At 39.6% G+C, this 15280-nt stretch overlaps 1 protein-coding gene and 2 long non-coding RNA genes across 3 annotated transcripts in view; 1 reads left to right on the top strand and 2 right to left on the bottom strand.

The window, feature by feature from the left end:
- The window catches only part of LOC126385440 (uncharacterized), a 220822-nt gene extending 217719 nt beyond the window's left edge, over positions 1-3103 (bottom strand). The window contains exon 1 of the mRNA XM_050037158.1: positions 2669-3103. Within this exon, the coding sequence (XP_049893115.1) occupies positions 2669-2949 (281 nt within the window). The 5' untranslated portion in view covers positions 2950-3103. The remainder of the gene's footprint in view (positions 1-2668) is intronic.
- A 1640-nt stretch (positions 3104-4743) lies between these two features.
- Positions 4744-11657, bottom strand: LOC126386452 (uncharacterized). The gene is made up of 5 exons (XR_007569505.1): positions 11383-11657; positions 10363-10891; positions 10038-10136; positions 9868-9944; positions 4744-6589 (listed from the first exon to the last, which is right to left on the bottom strand). It is a non-coding gene; the product is annotated as an uncharacterized LOC126386452 (long non-coding RNA).
- A 1606-nt stretch (positions 11658-13263) lies between these two features.
- LOC126386454 (uncharacterized) lies at positions 13264-14740 on the top strand. Its single transcript, XR_007569507.1, has 3 exons — positions 13264-13485; positions 13824-13906; positions 14010-14740. It is a non-coding gene; the product is annotated as an uncharacterized LOC126386454 (long non-coding RNA).
- Positions 14741-15280: the final 540 nt, after the last annotated feature.

Genomic DNA, 15280 nt, shown 5'->3' with positions numbered 1-15280 from the left:
TCCTCCTGTTTCATTAGCAGCAGCAGCAGCAGCAGCAGCAGATGCGGCGTGCTCATCTCATGGCTGATGGCTCACCTATCAGACCTGCATGGCCATTGGCCAAACGTCCGCTGAGCAGAAATCAGCTCTCACAGCCTCAGTACGACCATTACTGTGTTAGTTAAAAATGTAAAACTGGCCCTAATCAGCTGATTACCTGTCATCATTGATTGGCGGCATTTCTCTTGTTTCTTTTGTTGACGGACTTGACCAACTACCTAATCGCCATTGAAAGAGACACTTCAGACACTTGTAATAAAAAATCTGAGTATATCTGTATCCAAAATAACCACTTTTAGTGTTTCCCACAAAATTACAATCTGTGTGTGGCAGTAGTTGAAGACAGGAAAAAGGGGTGAGGCTAACTTTTTTTTGTCTTGCCTGTGTATCTAAATTCTGAGGTTTTTGCAGGTCCCTGAATGCAGCACAGATATAACTCTTCTTTTTTGTCCTTTAGCAGCAGTTTGTGGAGTTTTGAGTCACAGGGTGGATAACTGATAAGTCTATCTGATCAGAGCTTATCAGATCGATCAATGGATGAGAGGAGCAGCTGTATATGAATGAGAGCAAACTTTAAACCCATCACAATGGATGCTAAAGTTTCAGTTTCACCGTGCCTGGCATTCTGATGCTCCGCCTGTGGAGCAAATCATAATGTGGTGGCAGAGGTTTAAATTGTGGTGGTCCACCACAAATAAATTAATGTGTGAGAAACCCTGATGTTTAATGGACATACAGTGACCATGTTCAGTTGCCCCATATGCTTATATTGCAGCATGTTGCGCAGCTGTCAGCAGCCCTCTCGCTAAATACTGAACCAAATTCAAAAACTGTAGTCACCAAAATCGTCCTTGAAACGTCTCACGCCAATGTCATCTTGGTGTATATTAAGACATTTAGTCGTAAGGTACGACGAACAACACCCAATGTCTGCAAAACATCATACTATTAATGTCCACACAATGTGAAATTCTAGCATTGTTAGACGTTTAAAATATCGTCCACCCAATTTTCATTCCAACCAAAATTAAATGTCTGTCTGATGCAAGAGTCCGACGTCTTTCTGACGTCATATTGATGTCCGGTGCCAGCTGGGGTTATCAGGCTGTCGGACTATAAGTCACTTACTAATTTACATTTGGCACAGTTTGCATTTGTATGTGTTTGTTAGTTTATACATTTACCTTTTAATCATATTTTAACATTTTCACAATAATTTGCACAGTTTCTATTTTTCAATCAGGGTATGTTAGGCCTATACTTATGTACAATCAGCATTGTTTTTTGTTAATTCATTGATTTTCAATTTGTTTGTTATTTTATCCATAATACTCATAACTGTTACATTTTCAGCTCCTCTTTTGGCACATACTCTTCTTTAGTGACAGCTCTAGTTCTGTCAATTATCATTTCACTGCTGTGGTTCTATTCTTATCTTTCTATTATTTACTGTGTGTATCGTGTTTGTAGTATAAGCAACTAGGGGTAGGGGGAAAATATTGACACAGCATAGTACCTAGATATTTTGTGTGTCAATATTGAATCGATACATGGATGCCAAGTAGGTTATCTATTTTTCATTATATAACTGATTAATATTGCAAATACAAATCAAACTTTTGGTAGACTACTAAACCAATTGCTTTTCAGTCCACTGGATACATTTTGCTGCAATAAAAATGAATGAAGTGAGAAACTTTGTCGTTGAAACCTAATTTTGTAAGTTAAAACAGATAACACACAAATAAAAAAAAATCCTTTTGGGGACATAATTCATAGTCAAATAAGGGTAATCAATCACAATATATTGCAATATATGTTACAACAATACTGAGGACATCACAGAAAAATCAATCTTTTATTGTGTCTAGACTATCTATCTATCTATCTATCTATCTATCTATCTATCTATCTATTAGATACTTGCATTCATGAGACAATTAACCTTAAATGTTTTGGCAGCCTCGATGGAACATTTCTGAATCAGTTGTGATAGTAGCCCTGGGCAGCTCTCCAAAGCAACTACGTCGTTTCAAATTCAGGGATCGTGCATGAGGAAATGAAGTCGGTCAACTCTGCTGTTCACATTAAATGTAGCCTATATCACGCCATCATTCCCTGGGGATGTCTTCAGAAAATCTCCACCTCAGTTGTCGCCTCAGCAACCACCAAGACGCATAAACTTGGTTTCTTCCATCGCCACGGCCGGCGATATGCTCTCCGGTCCTCATCAAACCAAAGTCACACCCACTGCTCTGGACTTTTACTACGATGGTCTCATACCGTTTACAGAATATTATGCTTTGACATTTAGTCTAGAGCGCTCCTAACGGGATCCATATTACGCAATACGCGTGTAAAGTCGTGCATAGCCTGTGAGCCTGAAATAATCCTGACAGTGTAGACATTTTGCGAATCATTAAAAAACAAACGTACGTCATGACAAAGTAGCACAGAAATGTGCATTTGATTCGGTTACGTGGTTCCACCTGACAGATGATACAGATAGCTACACACACACACATCTCAAGCCACGGAGGAAGCAATTTGGTGACACATAGGAGGACTGTCAACTTTGATAGCGCCATGCTCAAACAGACCATGTGGCATAGATTAACAGCTAACTTACTTTTCTTGCATGACATTCTCCTTGATGGGTACCAGGGTGCAATGGTTCCTCTGCTGGAGTCTGCAGGTGTCCAGGTGCCGCTGGTGCTGATCTTTAAGACAGACGTTTTCCTTGCAAAGATCGGTCACCTGAAGCTCCAGCTCTTCAATCCGGACCCTCTGCTTCTCCAGTAGCCCCTGCTGGGTCTCGATGATTTTATTCAACTCCTTCAGATACTCCGCCGCCTTGCTGGGGTTCTCTGTCGGTTTCTCCATCTCGTAAAAGCCCCGTTGCCCGTCCATGGAGGCGATATCCACACAACCAGAAAAAGCAGCCCTCTCCCTCGTGCATACAGGCTCAGTAGTAGTAAGACTGAGCGCTGTCAAATCCAGAGATCCTCCTTCGCTCCGACATGACTGTGTAGTCGTGTAGTAGTAGTGGCAGCTTACTGTGAAGTTGGCAGCTTCTGGCGCGCTGCTGCACGCCGCCGCCGCGTCCACGAGCTCTGCGCCGCAACAACCTAACTAAGCGCAAGTCAGCCGCTCCGTACATGGGAAAAGCGTTTAACCCTTTCAGGCCTGGAGGTTCAGCGCTCCGGCTGCGCGTTCCGCCGTTCCTAACCCTTACTCAACACGTCTGTGTTTTCTGGAAAAAAGGAGAGACGCTGACTTGCTTCAGTTCATGTGCATCCTCTCAACAGGTAGGTCGAGTTTCACTGCACACACATCTCGACGGCCGTGAAGACTACTACATCCGTGCATGGTGTCAGCTGTATGTTCATGCAGGAGATAGTACTACTCCCCTCCCTTAGCATACAAATAGCAGGTCCACTTGTCAGAGATGGCTCATAGGCTACAATAAAGAGTTCTGAATAATGTACTTAAAAACTTAAAACTATATTAGGTGAACTCGTTTTGAAAAGCTGAATGGTCCTATACAGTTTGATGGTAATGTCAAAAGCCCATTGGCTATCCTAGCACACATTAAAAAACAAAACAAAAAAAAAACACATTTTGATTTGCTGCAGCTCAACAGTCAAAGTACGCATGAATGCAAACACAGAAAAATATACATATTATAATATTGACCCAATGTTCTGTCAGAGGTCACATTGCATAGAATTACAGTGTGGCTTCATAACAAACATAAATGGTAAACAACTGATTATTTTTTTAATGGAGCTCATTTAAATTACTTTATATACACTGTAAAAAAAAAAACGGTAGAGTAGATTTTTACAGTCAAAATTAATTAAAATACAGTATATTACAGTTGATAAATGCCCATTATACTGTAAAATAACATACATATTATGTCAAAAAACATTAAAAATCAGATAGCCTCAGGTTAATCTCTGTAATTTTACAGTAGCTATTTAAAAATCTGTAAAAAACAAAACAAAAAAAAAACGGTAAAAACACTGGCAGCAAAGTTTCCAAACGGATACCATAAAATTACAATAAATAACTGTATCACAGAACTACATACAATAACTGTAAAAATACAGAGTAGATGTTACAGTCAAAATTAATTAAAATACAGTATATTATAGTTGATAAATGCCCATTATACTGTAAAATAACATACATATTACGTCAAAAAACATTAAAATCAGATACCTTTCACATTAATCTCTAATTTCACGGTATACATTATTTATTTTAGGAGACAGCCAAGTCTATCTACAGTAATTTCATGTTAACATACTATTTTATGTTATAACGTATAAAAACGAAGTAGGTTCATAAAACTTAAGATAAATACCGGCAAATTTACAGTATTAATCTGTCATTTTAGAGAATTAGTATATTAAAAAACCATTGGACAGTGGAAAAACAAGCTAAATACATTACAAATACATCAAAAATAGCTACATTTAAGGCCAATCCCTGTAAATTAAGGGTATTTAGTAGTCATTTCATGAAACCGTCTTGTCCATCTACACTGATTTGCTGCATAATTGTGGTTTCCCCAAGTAAAAAAACAATGACACAATGTATAAACAAAATATGTACCTTTAATCAAATAGGAATTTCTGCACATTTACAGTATTAGTTATTTTAGAGAATTGGACAATGGAAAATTAAACACTGTACATCAAAATACATTAATAGGTATATTTAAACATAATATCTGTAAATTTAGGGTATTAAACAATCATTTTAGTAATCTGAACAAATATTGTTCAAAACTTTCATTTGACAGAAAAAGAAGGATAGTAAGTCATTACACATTAAAACAGCTAAGGCAATCTCTGTAAATGTAAGGTATTCAACAGTTACTTTATATAATTGTTCAATATAATGTTTGACTTCTAAAATATTGTTTTTATATGAAAAAAAAGAAAAAGTTGGAATATTTCAATATTTTAAACCCTGGACCCAAATGACATGTTTTCAGTCACAATCCCTAATAGCAGAAACTGGATAGCTCCCTGCCCCGCCCATCCAGTAACACTGGAAAGCCCCCTCCTGTTCTACTGCATGGGCATGAGCAACAATCTATGATAAACTTTTTCAAAAACATGACACTTGCAGTATAATCATACAGTAATCATCAGTATGTTATCTTGAAAAATATTGTTTAAAAAAAGCTGTGCAGACCAAAGAAAAATTGCAAATCTGTGACTTGTTTTATTTTTGAATACCATGGAGTTCAAATAGTTACATGATACGAAATATATATTTCTGGCAGTGGATAGATGGACCATAGTTATTAACAGAAAAGCACTACAGATTTTGCTCTTTTCACAGGCCATGTTTACAGTAAGTAAACACTACACCAGTTTTATCCTTTAAAGTGATATTCATATACATTACTTTGACTAGACCTCTATATCTATTAATTGCAAGGCAAAACTGGAAATAGAAACATCTTTCATCTATAAGTAACATCAGCATAAGAACTACCTATCTACAAAAAATAAATAAATTATGTGTACTTGGAGTTTTTTTGAATTTGGCCCATGTTCCACTTGTCAACATGGAGAGGGTGGACTTTATGTCCTATACTACAGCCAGCCACTAGGGGGCGATTGAGATGTTTTGGCTTTACTTGAGGAGCTGTCATGCTGTCCATCATACTGTATTACTAATGTACTATTCATGCTAAGTATGTCAGATTGAGTATGTAGTGTTTCAGCTGCATAGTATGTGGATTATGTGTGCAAGAAACGCCCGCATGTATACTAAATTATCAAGAATTTTTGAGTATGCAGTGAGAGCTGACTGCACATACTCAACTCAGTGCATTGCTAGCCTGATACTCAGAATTGCCATTTCGTTTCATTGCATTATTCAGTCTGACTGTGCTCTCATAGTAGCCGTTAGCATAGCAGCTAAGTGTCAAAGCAATTTCTCAAGATACAAGGTGCTATACACAACTTTTGGAGACAGATGGACCTGGTTTTGTCCAGAAGCCATCAAAATGTGCAGGGGTAATACAACTCTGATACGAGGTTGTCTACATTTGTTATAAGGCAAGTCAACATTGTGGATGTATGGTATGGATTCTTTTTCACCACAGTGAAAAAGCAACATATCCCCATGGGATGGCGGTTAAAATTTGACATAATTACATAGGTTTTTCTAACACATACTAGCAGACTCTACTTATTGCCTGTTATGTGCAATTAGAGTAATTTTGAGGCCTTTTTCTCAATGCAATGAATGTGTATTGGGAGCTGGACTCTGTTCCACAACTGTGAAGCACAGGAGCAGCTTATGAAGACGATCAGCAATATTTGGACTTTATGGACTTGACTTTACTTTCATTAAACTTTGCAACTATTTCTTGCAAATGAAACAAATGTAAAAATCATTTTAGGATACATTCAATTTGGGCAATACATACTGTGCGTGAGAAACTGTTGTCAGATCATTTCAAACTGTCTCTTCACTTGCTTGACTGCTGGGGCCTCCTTAAATACCTCCGATTGTCCATCTAGAGAGAAAACAGGCATTTGTTTAGACAATCCATGTAAACCTTTTGGCGTTTTACAGGCAAACATTCATGAGAACTGAAATTATCATTTCTAATTTGAGTTGCTTTTTTATTATCATAGATTACCCGAGTATATGCAGGAATCCTGAAGTTAATTTCAATACCTGAGGGTTCCTACACATTTGGAATTTCAAAATTCCATACTTTTCCATACCCTAATTTCCAAACTTCTCTGTTTTTTTTTTTTTTTCAGAGAATATACGACATCTGAGTAAATATATCAGTGTATCATATTTCACATCATATTTAATTATTCTTAATAGGCAATTGTGGCCAAGTACCATAATGGCATGCAAATAAAAACTCAGGTAAGTTCAATTTCTGGGCTGAGGCAAAAAGGTTGGGACTCTGGGTGCAAGCGATGCAGTAACGAGACGTCGGCGTTTTTTCCTTTCATGTGGCTCAGAATCGTCTTCTCCCCCATGTTGGCGATGTCAAACGATTTCACACAAAGCTTGCATCTAGCTCTGTGTGTGAATTGGGAATCCTTGGCCAACCAGTATTTATATACGGTATTGTCAAGCCATCCATCCAAAAACTTGCATCTACCCATTGTGAACCATGTGAAACTCGTCTTCTTGTCCAAGGTGCAGTGTTGGAGTGAAACTTGATACCTGGGGACTGGAGGAGGGTCATGGGGCAGCAGACTGGACATACCACTTGTCAATCAGGTAAAAGGCGGTATGTTTTCTGGGACGTTTGCTCTCACACAAACTGTGCTTGGCCCGGCATAAAACACGATCCGGATTGATTAAATTATTTTTGGAAATACCTAATTTTCTATTTTAGAAAACAGTATTTTAGAACAGTGGTAATAGTCTGGAAACATAAATATTTTTCCATACTTTAATTTTCATTTTCCATACTTTTTAATACCTGGAAATTGATCACATTTATTTCCATACTTTTCCATACTTTCCATACTTGCGTAGGAACCCTGATACCTTTTTAAAAGACCTTCTCAAAATATTTTAAGACCTCATCGCCACTTCAAGCTGTAATCAGCAACACATCTTTAACTTACTAAACAGTTGTAGTTTGCAATTAAATCTATAGAGCACAACCATACAACAGAACTCAGATAAGATGGGAAGGAACAAAGCTCAAAAGAATAAATCAAACCAGAGGCAAGGATTGAACTGAGGAAGAACTGATATATGGAGAGAGAAATTTCCAAAGAGTCAAATTTACACGTGGAGTAATAAGGATTGTTCCAGACGTTCTCGTATAGACTTTTGGCTTGTATCCAAAACATTTGATAAGGACAGTATCACGGTTATGATGGTTTTATCTACACCCTTAACAAATCACAAGGCAATAACAATTAATGTTTGTCTTTTTCTTGATAAATCTGGATTTAAAAAAGAATCTTATTGGAAAATGAACAGCTACCTCTTAAATCACAATTGTGGGTGATAACAGAATTTTGATTTTGGGTGAACTATCCCTTTAAATGATGTGGAGAAATTAAAATTAAGTGAGCCGCAAAGCAAATTAGATGACATGTATAAACTGAAAGCAGAGGGGGCTTTCGTTTGGTCTAGGCAGAAATGGCAAGAGCATGGGGAGCAATTGTCTGCCTACGTCTTTAATTTAGAAAAATCACAAGCCAAATACAACTCTATACTACAGTTAAATATTAATGGAACTGTCACTGAGAATAAAAAGGACATTTAATGTTAATGTTTCTGGTGTAGGAAACAGATCGCAAAAGTTCGCTGTCGCAAGATAATGCATAACAAGCTGATCTGGCAGGCCGAGCACGCCTGTACATCATTGTTTTTAATAGTCATGTGGAGGGGGTGGCTTGCTTGGAGTTTGCAAAAAGCACCTAAAGGACTCTGACTGTGAGAAAAACTCGAAGCCAGCTTTCCTGTGTCTTTCACTGAGGAGAGGCTTCCATCTGGCCACTCTGCCATAAAGCCCATATCGGTGGAATGTTACAGTGGTTGACCTTCTGGAAGTTTCTCCCATTTCCACACAGGATCTCTGGAGCTCAGCCAGAGTGACCATCAGGTTCTTGGTCACCTCTCTTACCAAGGCCCTTCTACCCCGATTGCTCAGCTGTGCTGGGTGGCCAGCTCCAGGAGGAGTCCTGGTTGTTCCAAACTTCTTCCATTTAAGAATTATGGGACCACTGTGCTCTTGGGAACCTTCAATGCAGCAGATTTTGTTTGTAGCCTTCCCCAGATCTATGCCTCGACACAATCCTGTCTCTGAGCTCTGCAGGCAGTTCCTTCCACCTCATGGCTTGGTTTTTCCTCTGATGTGCATTGTCTGCTGTGAGATCTTATATATACAGGTGTGTGCCTTTCCAAATCATGTCCAATCAATTGAATTTACCACAGCTGGACTCCAATCGAGGTGTAGAAACATCTCAAAGATGACCAAGATAAATGGAAGCAACCTGAGCTACATTTCAAGTGTCATAGTAAAGGATCTGAAAACTTAGTACAAGGTGATATTTTAGTTTTTACTTTTTAATAAATTTGCAAAAATTTCTAAAATTCTGTTTTCACTTTGTCATTATGGGATATGGAGTGTAGATTGATGAGATTAAAAATGAATTTAAATGATTTTAGCAAAAGGCTGCAACATAATGTGAAAATAATGAAAGGGTCTGAAAATTTTCTGAACCCATCGTATCTATTTTACAAGCTAACCGGGGCCGTGCAGACACCTCAAGGGAACGTGTTAAAGAGGGGCACATGGAGGAATATTACACCAATACCACGCACCAACATAATTTGGTGCGTGGCAACTCCAGTGATCATTTTAACCCAAACTATGATCTTTTCATAGTTCTAAACAAGTGGGTTTGTGCCTAAACCTAACTAGACATTAACCACAGCGTCACACCTTAAAACTCATAATTTTCACTCCCTAAAGATACACGTGTGAAAATATCACAAAATATCCAGGTGTGGATAATAGTGTAAACAGTGTAAAATACAAAACAAAAGAAACTGTGAAAATACATAATTGTTCATCAAGGGTGGAGATAATCGTTCATTAATCATAATCAAGGTTAAAAGTTAAATTAATCGTGATTTTGACTTTTGCCATAATTGCCCAGCCCTACAACAAACCGTATCATAGTATATCATTGCCCCCTACCTGATTTAACTGGAGAGGGACTATGATTCGTTTTCTATTTTGTGTGTGTGTGTGTGTCTGTGTGTGTGTGTGTGTGTGTGTGTGTGTGTGTGTACACTCACTTTGGCTGCGCAAGGTTGAAGCATCGAGGTGTGTCTTTTTTCTTGGCCAGATCATTCTACAGCAGGTACTGTCAGTGCTAATGAAGAGAGAACCAGGTCATTATTTCCACTGGAGGATTCATCAGGGTTTTTTTTATTTGAAAATATATTTGACATTAATCATCACTCACTTCAGATTGATACAATTACGGCAGTACATGTCTGCCTTGTGATCCACAAGCCACTGAGCATTTCTAGCAAAGCCAACAATGTGCCACTTTACTTCCAAACTAAGAGAGACACATAAGAGCAGAAATAAAGAGTGATAAATATTCTCTTTAGAGATTACACTCAGCACATTACTCTACTCCTATCAACATTATATTCTTAATAGTAAGATTTGCTCAAGAGAAAACATTAAACATGTCAATCACAGATCCTGATAACGCTTCTCTTTCCAAAATAGATTCATGCAGTTATATACTGACTTTTACAGAGACACAAATATGGTCTTACCTTCTCCAGGTCGAAGTCTCCTTTTTTACAGGCATGACATCAATACAAGCAGCTCGCACACACATATGGGGAAACAGGAGAAAAAAAGTCAGCCTTGCTCTGTCCAAAGCTAATAAAAGCTCACAAATTAACATATACCAAAAATTCTTTACTCCCAAAATGTCATTTATCTATACAGTCATCATAGTCTTGCTGCTCCTCTGGTGGTAATGACAGCCAGTGCATCTCTGCTGAGACAGGTAGGAAGTATGTCCATCTGCACAGGCTTTAATTGCAAGCTCAAATCTAGTTTTATAGATTGGAAAAATGTTATTTGTCCTTACCATCTCCATGGAAATAGGACAGTAGTTCCAATCTAGTGAACCACAGTCTTTGTTGTGTCTCATTGGGTTGAGTAGCCATTCTCACTGAGTCATCCTCTAACATATATTAAATATATGTAACCCGTCTCCATTTTGTCTCTGTTGTGTCCCGAGTTGGAAAGGAGACACAGGAGTCAGGACTGGATCTCTAAATCTTTACTTGGCAACTGTGGCGACAAACAGAAACACACAGAAATCGTGAGCTGTGTGTGAGCTAGAAAATACTTTTTAACTTTTAATGAAATGTTAAAATAAAATAATCAATTTTGCACAGTAAAATTAAATTACAGAAAATAACACAAATTGGTCCTTTAGACATGTTAGTTTCTGCATTCAATGCTTCAGTATTTAAAGTTCAACAGGAAACACAAAAATAAATGACATCTGTAATTCTACTTTTTTAAAAATAGATCAAACAATTAGGCAACCAAACGGTTCATTCTCACTGCGGGACGGATTTGCTTTTCCGCGTTCAAACCATACACACGCGTACCGGACGTGGTGTGGAATTTTGCGTTGTTGTGTTCCAATTCCGCGCAGTGTGAACGGGTGTGGGTGAACATGGACGAGAGTAGTAGTAGAAGTAGCAGCAGCAGCAGCAGCGAGCTAGCAAGCTAACGTTTAACAGGCGTCAACATCAACTTTCTTTAGCACTTACCACTCTCACCGCAGCCACCAAGCTGGACAATGGACTGCCAGACGTTGTCCTTTAATTCATTGTTCATAAAATCATCCCGTCTTTTATCAAAAAGGACGGGGTGCTGTGAAACAAGGTTTATCAACCTTTCTCCCATACTGTCCTCCCTGACAGGATTTCGGACTCGTTGCACAAAAGTAGGATTCAGACATCCAGGATAAATGACTGAGCTGGGTTCAACGAATCCAAAACAAGAACGTCCAGGCTTAACTGGTTGCACAAAGACCAAGCCAGGATGAGCAGACACGGATTCATCAAGCCAGACCAAGCCAGGATGAGCAGACACGGATTCATCAAGCCAGGTGAAACCAATCCTGGGCTGCATCCCAAGTCTCTTAATTGTATACTGCTAACTCCTAACTCCTGACTTGAACCGGAAGTCGTTCGAGGTCCGCCATCTTTAAGGCCGTCTCATGTCTCTTATTCCTGCCAGTAAGGAGTTAGCGTTAGGAGTTAGGAGGGATCTGTTAGGTGCAATGAGTAAGGTAACACGAGAGGTTCCTAACAGGAAGTCTTTTTCAGCTTGAGGCCCTGACGTATAAATACCAGCCCCCTACGTCTGGCTCATTTGAACGAGATGCCGGAGAAACAGCGCAAGTGTACCCGTTACATGCATTCTTTGCAATGAAACGCTGTAATTCACATGCCTACGTGACTACAAAGAGTAACGTTAATGATATTTCCTGCAAGACTGTCATGTTGTAATTAAGTTTATTTCATTCACAACCCGTTGCGTTGTTCAGCGGACTGTCGGTGATGTGTGGCTGTTAACAGGGGCAGACTGGGACTAAAAAACAGCCCTGGACTTTGACTCGGCCCAGCCCACAACAACCGGTGCGCATATGGTATGTGCTTCCTTCTTCTTCAGTTTGATTGGCGGCCGGCCGGCTCATAGATATCTATAGGCAGGCTGGCATCCAATTTAAAGGCTGCCACCTAGCGGACTGGACATGGAACAGTAGATTATCAGGGAGAAAAAGATTTTTAAAAAAAAACATTTAAAAAAAACGGTGATGACTGCGTGGCGGCCGCTGGCTGTCCTGGAGTACCGGCCATTCTGTGATTCTCCAGAACCTCCAGATGGCCAGTCTGCCCCTGGCTGTTAAATGTGCAGCTGCTCATGTCCAGAACCACAAGTGTTGATATAACACCACGCACGCACGCACGCACGCACGCACGCACGCACACACGCACACACACACACACACACACACACACACATTTGCACACAACAGACATAATTGTCCTGCATGTCATGTGAGTGGAATAATGTTTAATAGCCTGTAGGTAATATTAAATATTAATATTAATAATAATTAATATTATTACTTTCATTAATGTTGTTGTAAGCTACTGTCATTACAGTCTGTCCTGCGTCTCTCTCTCTCACTCTGTCTCTCTTTCTGTCTCATTGTGTCATACGGATTACTGTTAATTTATCATGTTAATCTGTTCTGTACGACATCTATTGCACGTCCGTCCTGGAAGAGGGATCCCTCCTCAATTGCTCTTCCTGAGGTTTCTACCGTCTTTTCCCCGTTAATCGTTGATCACCGTTGAACCGCTGATCAGCGAATATAATGGGACTTGGGATGTACACCAAACGCTGGCTCCGTTACGCAGCAGATCCAGCTGTCGCACCGTCACCAGAATAGGACGTCACTTCACGTGACGCTTCAGAGTAAGGTTGTCTTATGTCTCTTAATCAGCAATCCTCGCTCCTCACTCCTAACTCCTGACTCCTTGCATGTTTTCCTAAGTGGGAGGGACTAAACAGTTAGATAAGGTGGCTAGATAAGGTGGTTAGCAGTAATTTTAAGAGACTTGGGATGCAGCCCTCGATCAGTGCGCGCACGCGGCTTCCTCAAACAGACCCCGCCATCGATCACAGATTCACCGATTCACCATGGCAACAAGAGCAGCGTACTTATCCCTGTCGGAGGCAGAAAACCTCATGGAGGCTTACGAAGAGGTAAAGGATCGAATCATAAAGAAAGACAACACCGCCACAGTAATAAAACAACTAGAGAAAGCGTGACAAAGTATTGCAGACCGCCTGAATGCGTAAGTAGTGCACAAATACACACTCACTGCTCCGCTGAAACCATCAATTACAATCCAATAGTTAATTAACATCTCCGAAAACATAGTTGTACTCTAATTATGAATCGGTTGAAACTGTAAGTGAAATTGACTGCAGATGTGAGTGAAATTGACTGCAGATGTGAGTGAAATTGTGTAAATGTAACTCCATCAGACTGTGTAACTCTTTGATAAATAGATGAGCTCACTCACGTAATTGAATTTCCCTTTGGGATAAATAAAGTTCCTCTTATCTTATCTTACCTTATCTTATCTTATGTTTGCTCCTCATGCTCCATGACTGCTGACTATCTGATCAGCAATGTTGTGGCAAAGTGGCCCGGCTCAGTCCATGACTCCAGAGTCTTTCGGACCTCTGGAATCTATCAGTGCCTATCACAAGGTGAGCCACACAACCTCTGTTAATAACCACTTTTTACATCATGGCTGTGTCAAGAATGTCACTCCATTTATGAGGTTGTGATGATGATATTTTGTATTGACAGGTGAATTCTCTGGTATGTTGCTGGGGGACAGGGGGTATGCCTGCCAGCCTTTTCTCCTCACACCATACACAGACCCTCAGGAAGCACAGCAGGCCTATAATCATGCCCATGCCAGGACAAGGGCCAGGATCGAAATGACCTTTGGCCTCCTGAAGGCACGCTTTCACTGTCTTAACCACTTAAGGGTCAGCCCTTTGAGGGCATGTGACATCACTGTGGCCTGTGCTGTCCTCCACAATGTGGCCTGCCTGAGGAAGGAGAGGGCCCCCAGAGTGCCATCACACATGGACTGGGACAATCCTGCCATCTTCCCTGATGACGACAGTGGTCGGCTGGTCAGGGACCAATATGTGTTAAATTATTTTAGTTAACATGCATGCATTAAATTTAAGTTAAATATGTCCTGCAGTGGCAGAGACGCATGCTGTGAATTTCAGTTAAATATGGCCTGCATTGGCAGAGGAATTTGTGTTTTTTTATTCAATTTAAATTGATTTGGCCTCTTATGTTGTTTGTGCTGTATACTGTGTGTATACAAGCTTGCAGGGAGGCTACTGCATCCATTCATTTGTCTGTTCATTTGTTGTGTATGGATTTGTCCTGCATTTATTTCAGTGTGCAGACATGCGGGGTGTATCATATACAGACCTTTGAATGTGTATTTATTCTTGTGTTGTATAATATGCTTTGATTGCGTGCTTTCTATCTTGTAGAGTTTTGAAAGGAGCTGATGGTTTACTTGCTTTGATTTATCCTTATTCAATAAAGGAACATCATGTTACTCTTTGATGTGTATTTATATTTATATGGGATGTGTATTTTATATAGTCTGTGGAAAACTGTACATTATCTAATGATTGCAAAATCATCTAAAATCATCATTTATCTAAAATGATTGCAATTAATGATCACAAATGTTTAAATAATGACAGTGGGTCTGGTTGAATGTGATAACAATGTGCAGTGGGCAGCGGAATAACTATTGGTTTCCGTTTGTGGTGACTGCTGACTGAGATAAGGGATGAGATTAAATAGATAATGGAACTTAGCCTGGTCTGGAGCAGGCTAGCTCCACAGAATAAATCTCCATGGTAACTTATGTCATAACATATCCCACTTTTGTGCAACCGGATCATGGATAAATTGAGCCAGAATAACCAAAATATCCCAGCTTAATCCCTTATCCTAGTTTTGTGCAATAGGCCCCAGGTCTGTGCGACTATAAACAAACAATTTCATTGGCCCAGCTGTGTAGTTCCCCCGGCGAATTC

This window comes from Epinephelus moara, chromosome 24 (genome assembly GCF_006386435.1).
Source record: "Epinephelus moara isolate mb chromosome 24, YSFRI_EMoa_1.0, whole genome shotgun sequence".
NCBI lineage: Eukaryota > Metazoa > Chordata > Actinopteri > Perciformes > Serranidae > Epinephelus > Epinephelus moara.
The sequence above is the reverse complement of the archived record's forward strand: the minus strand, read 5'-3'. Positions and strand labels throughout refer to the sequence as shown.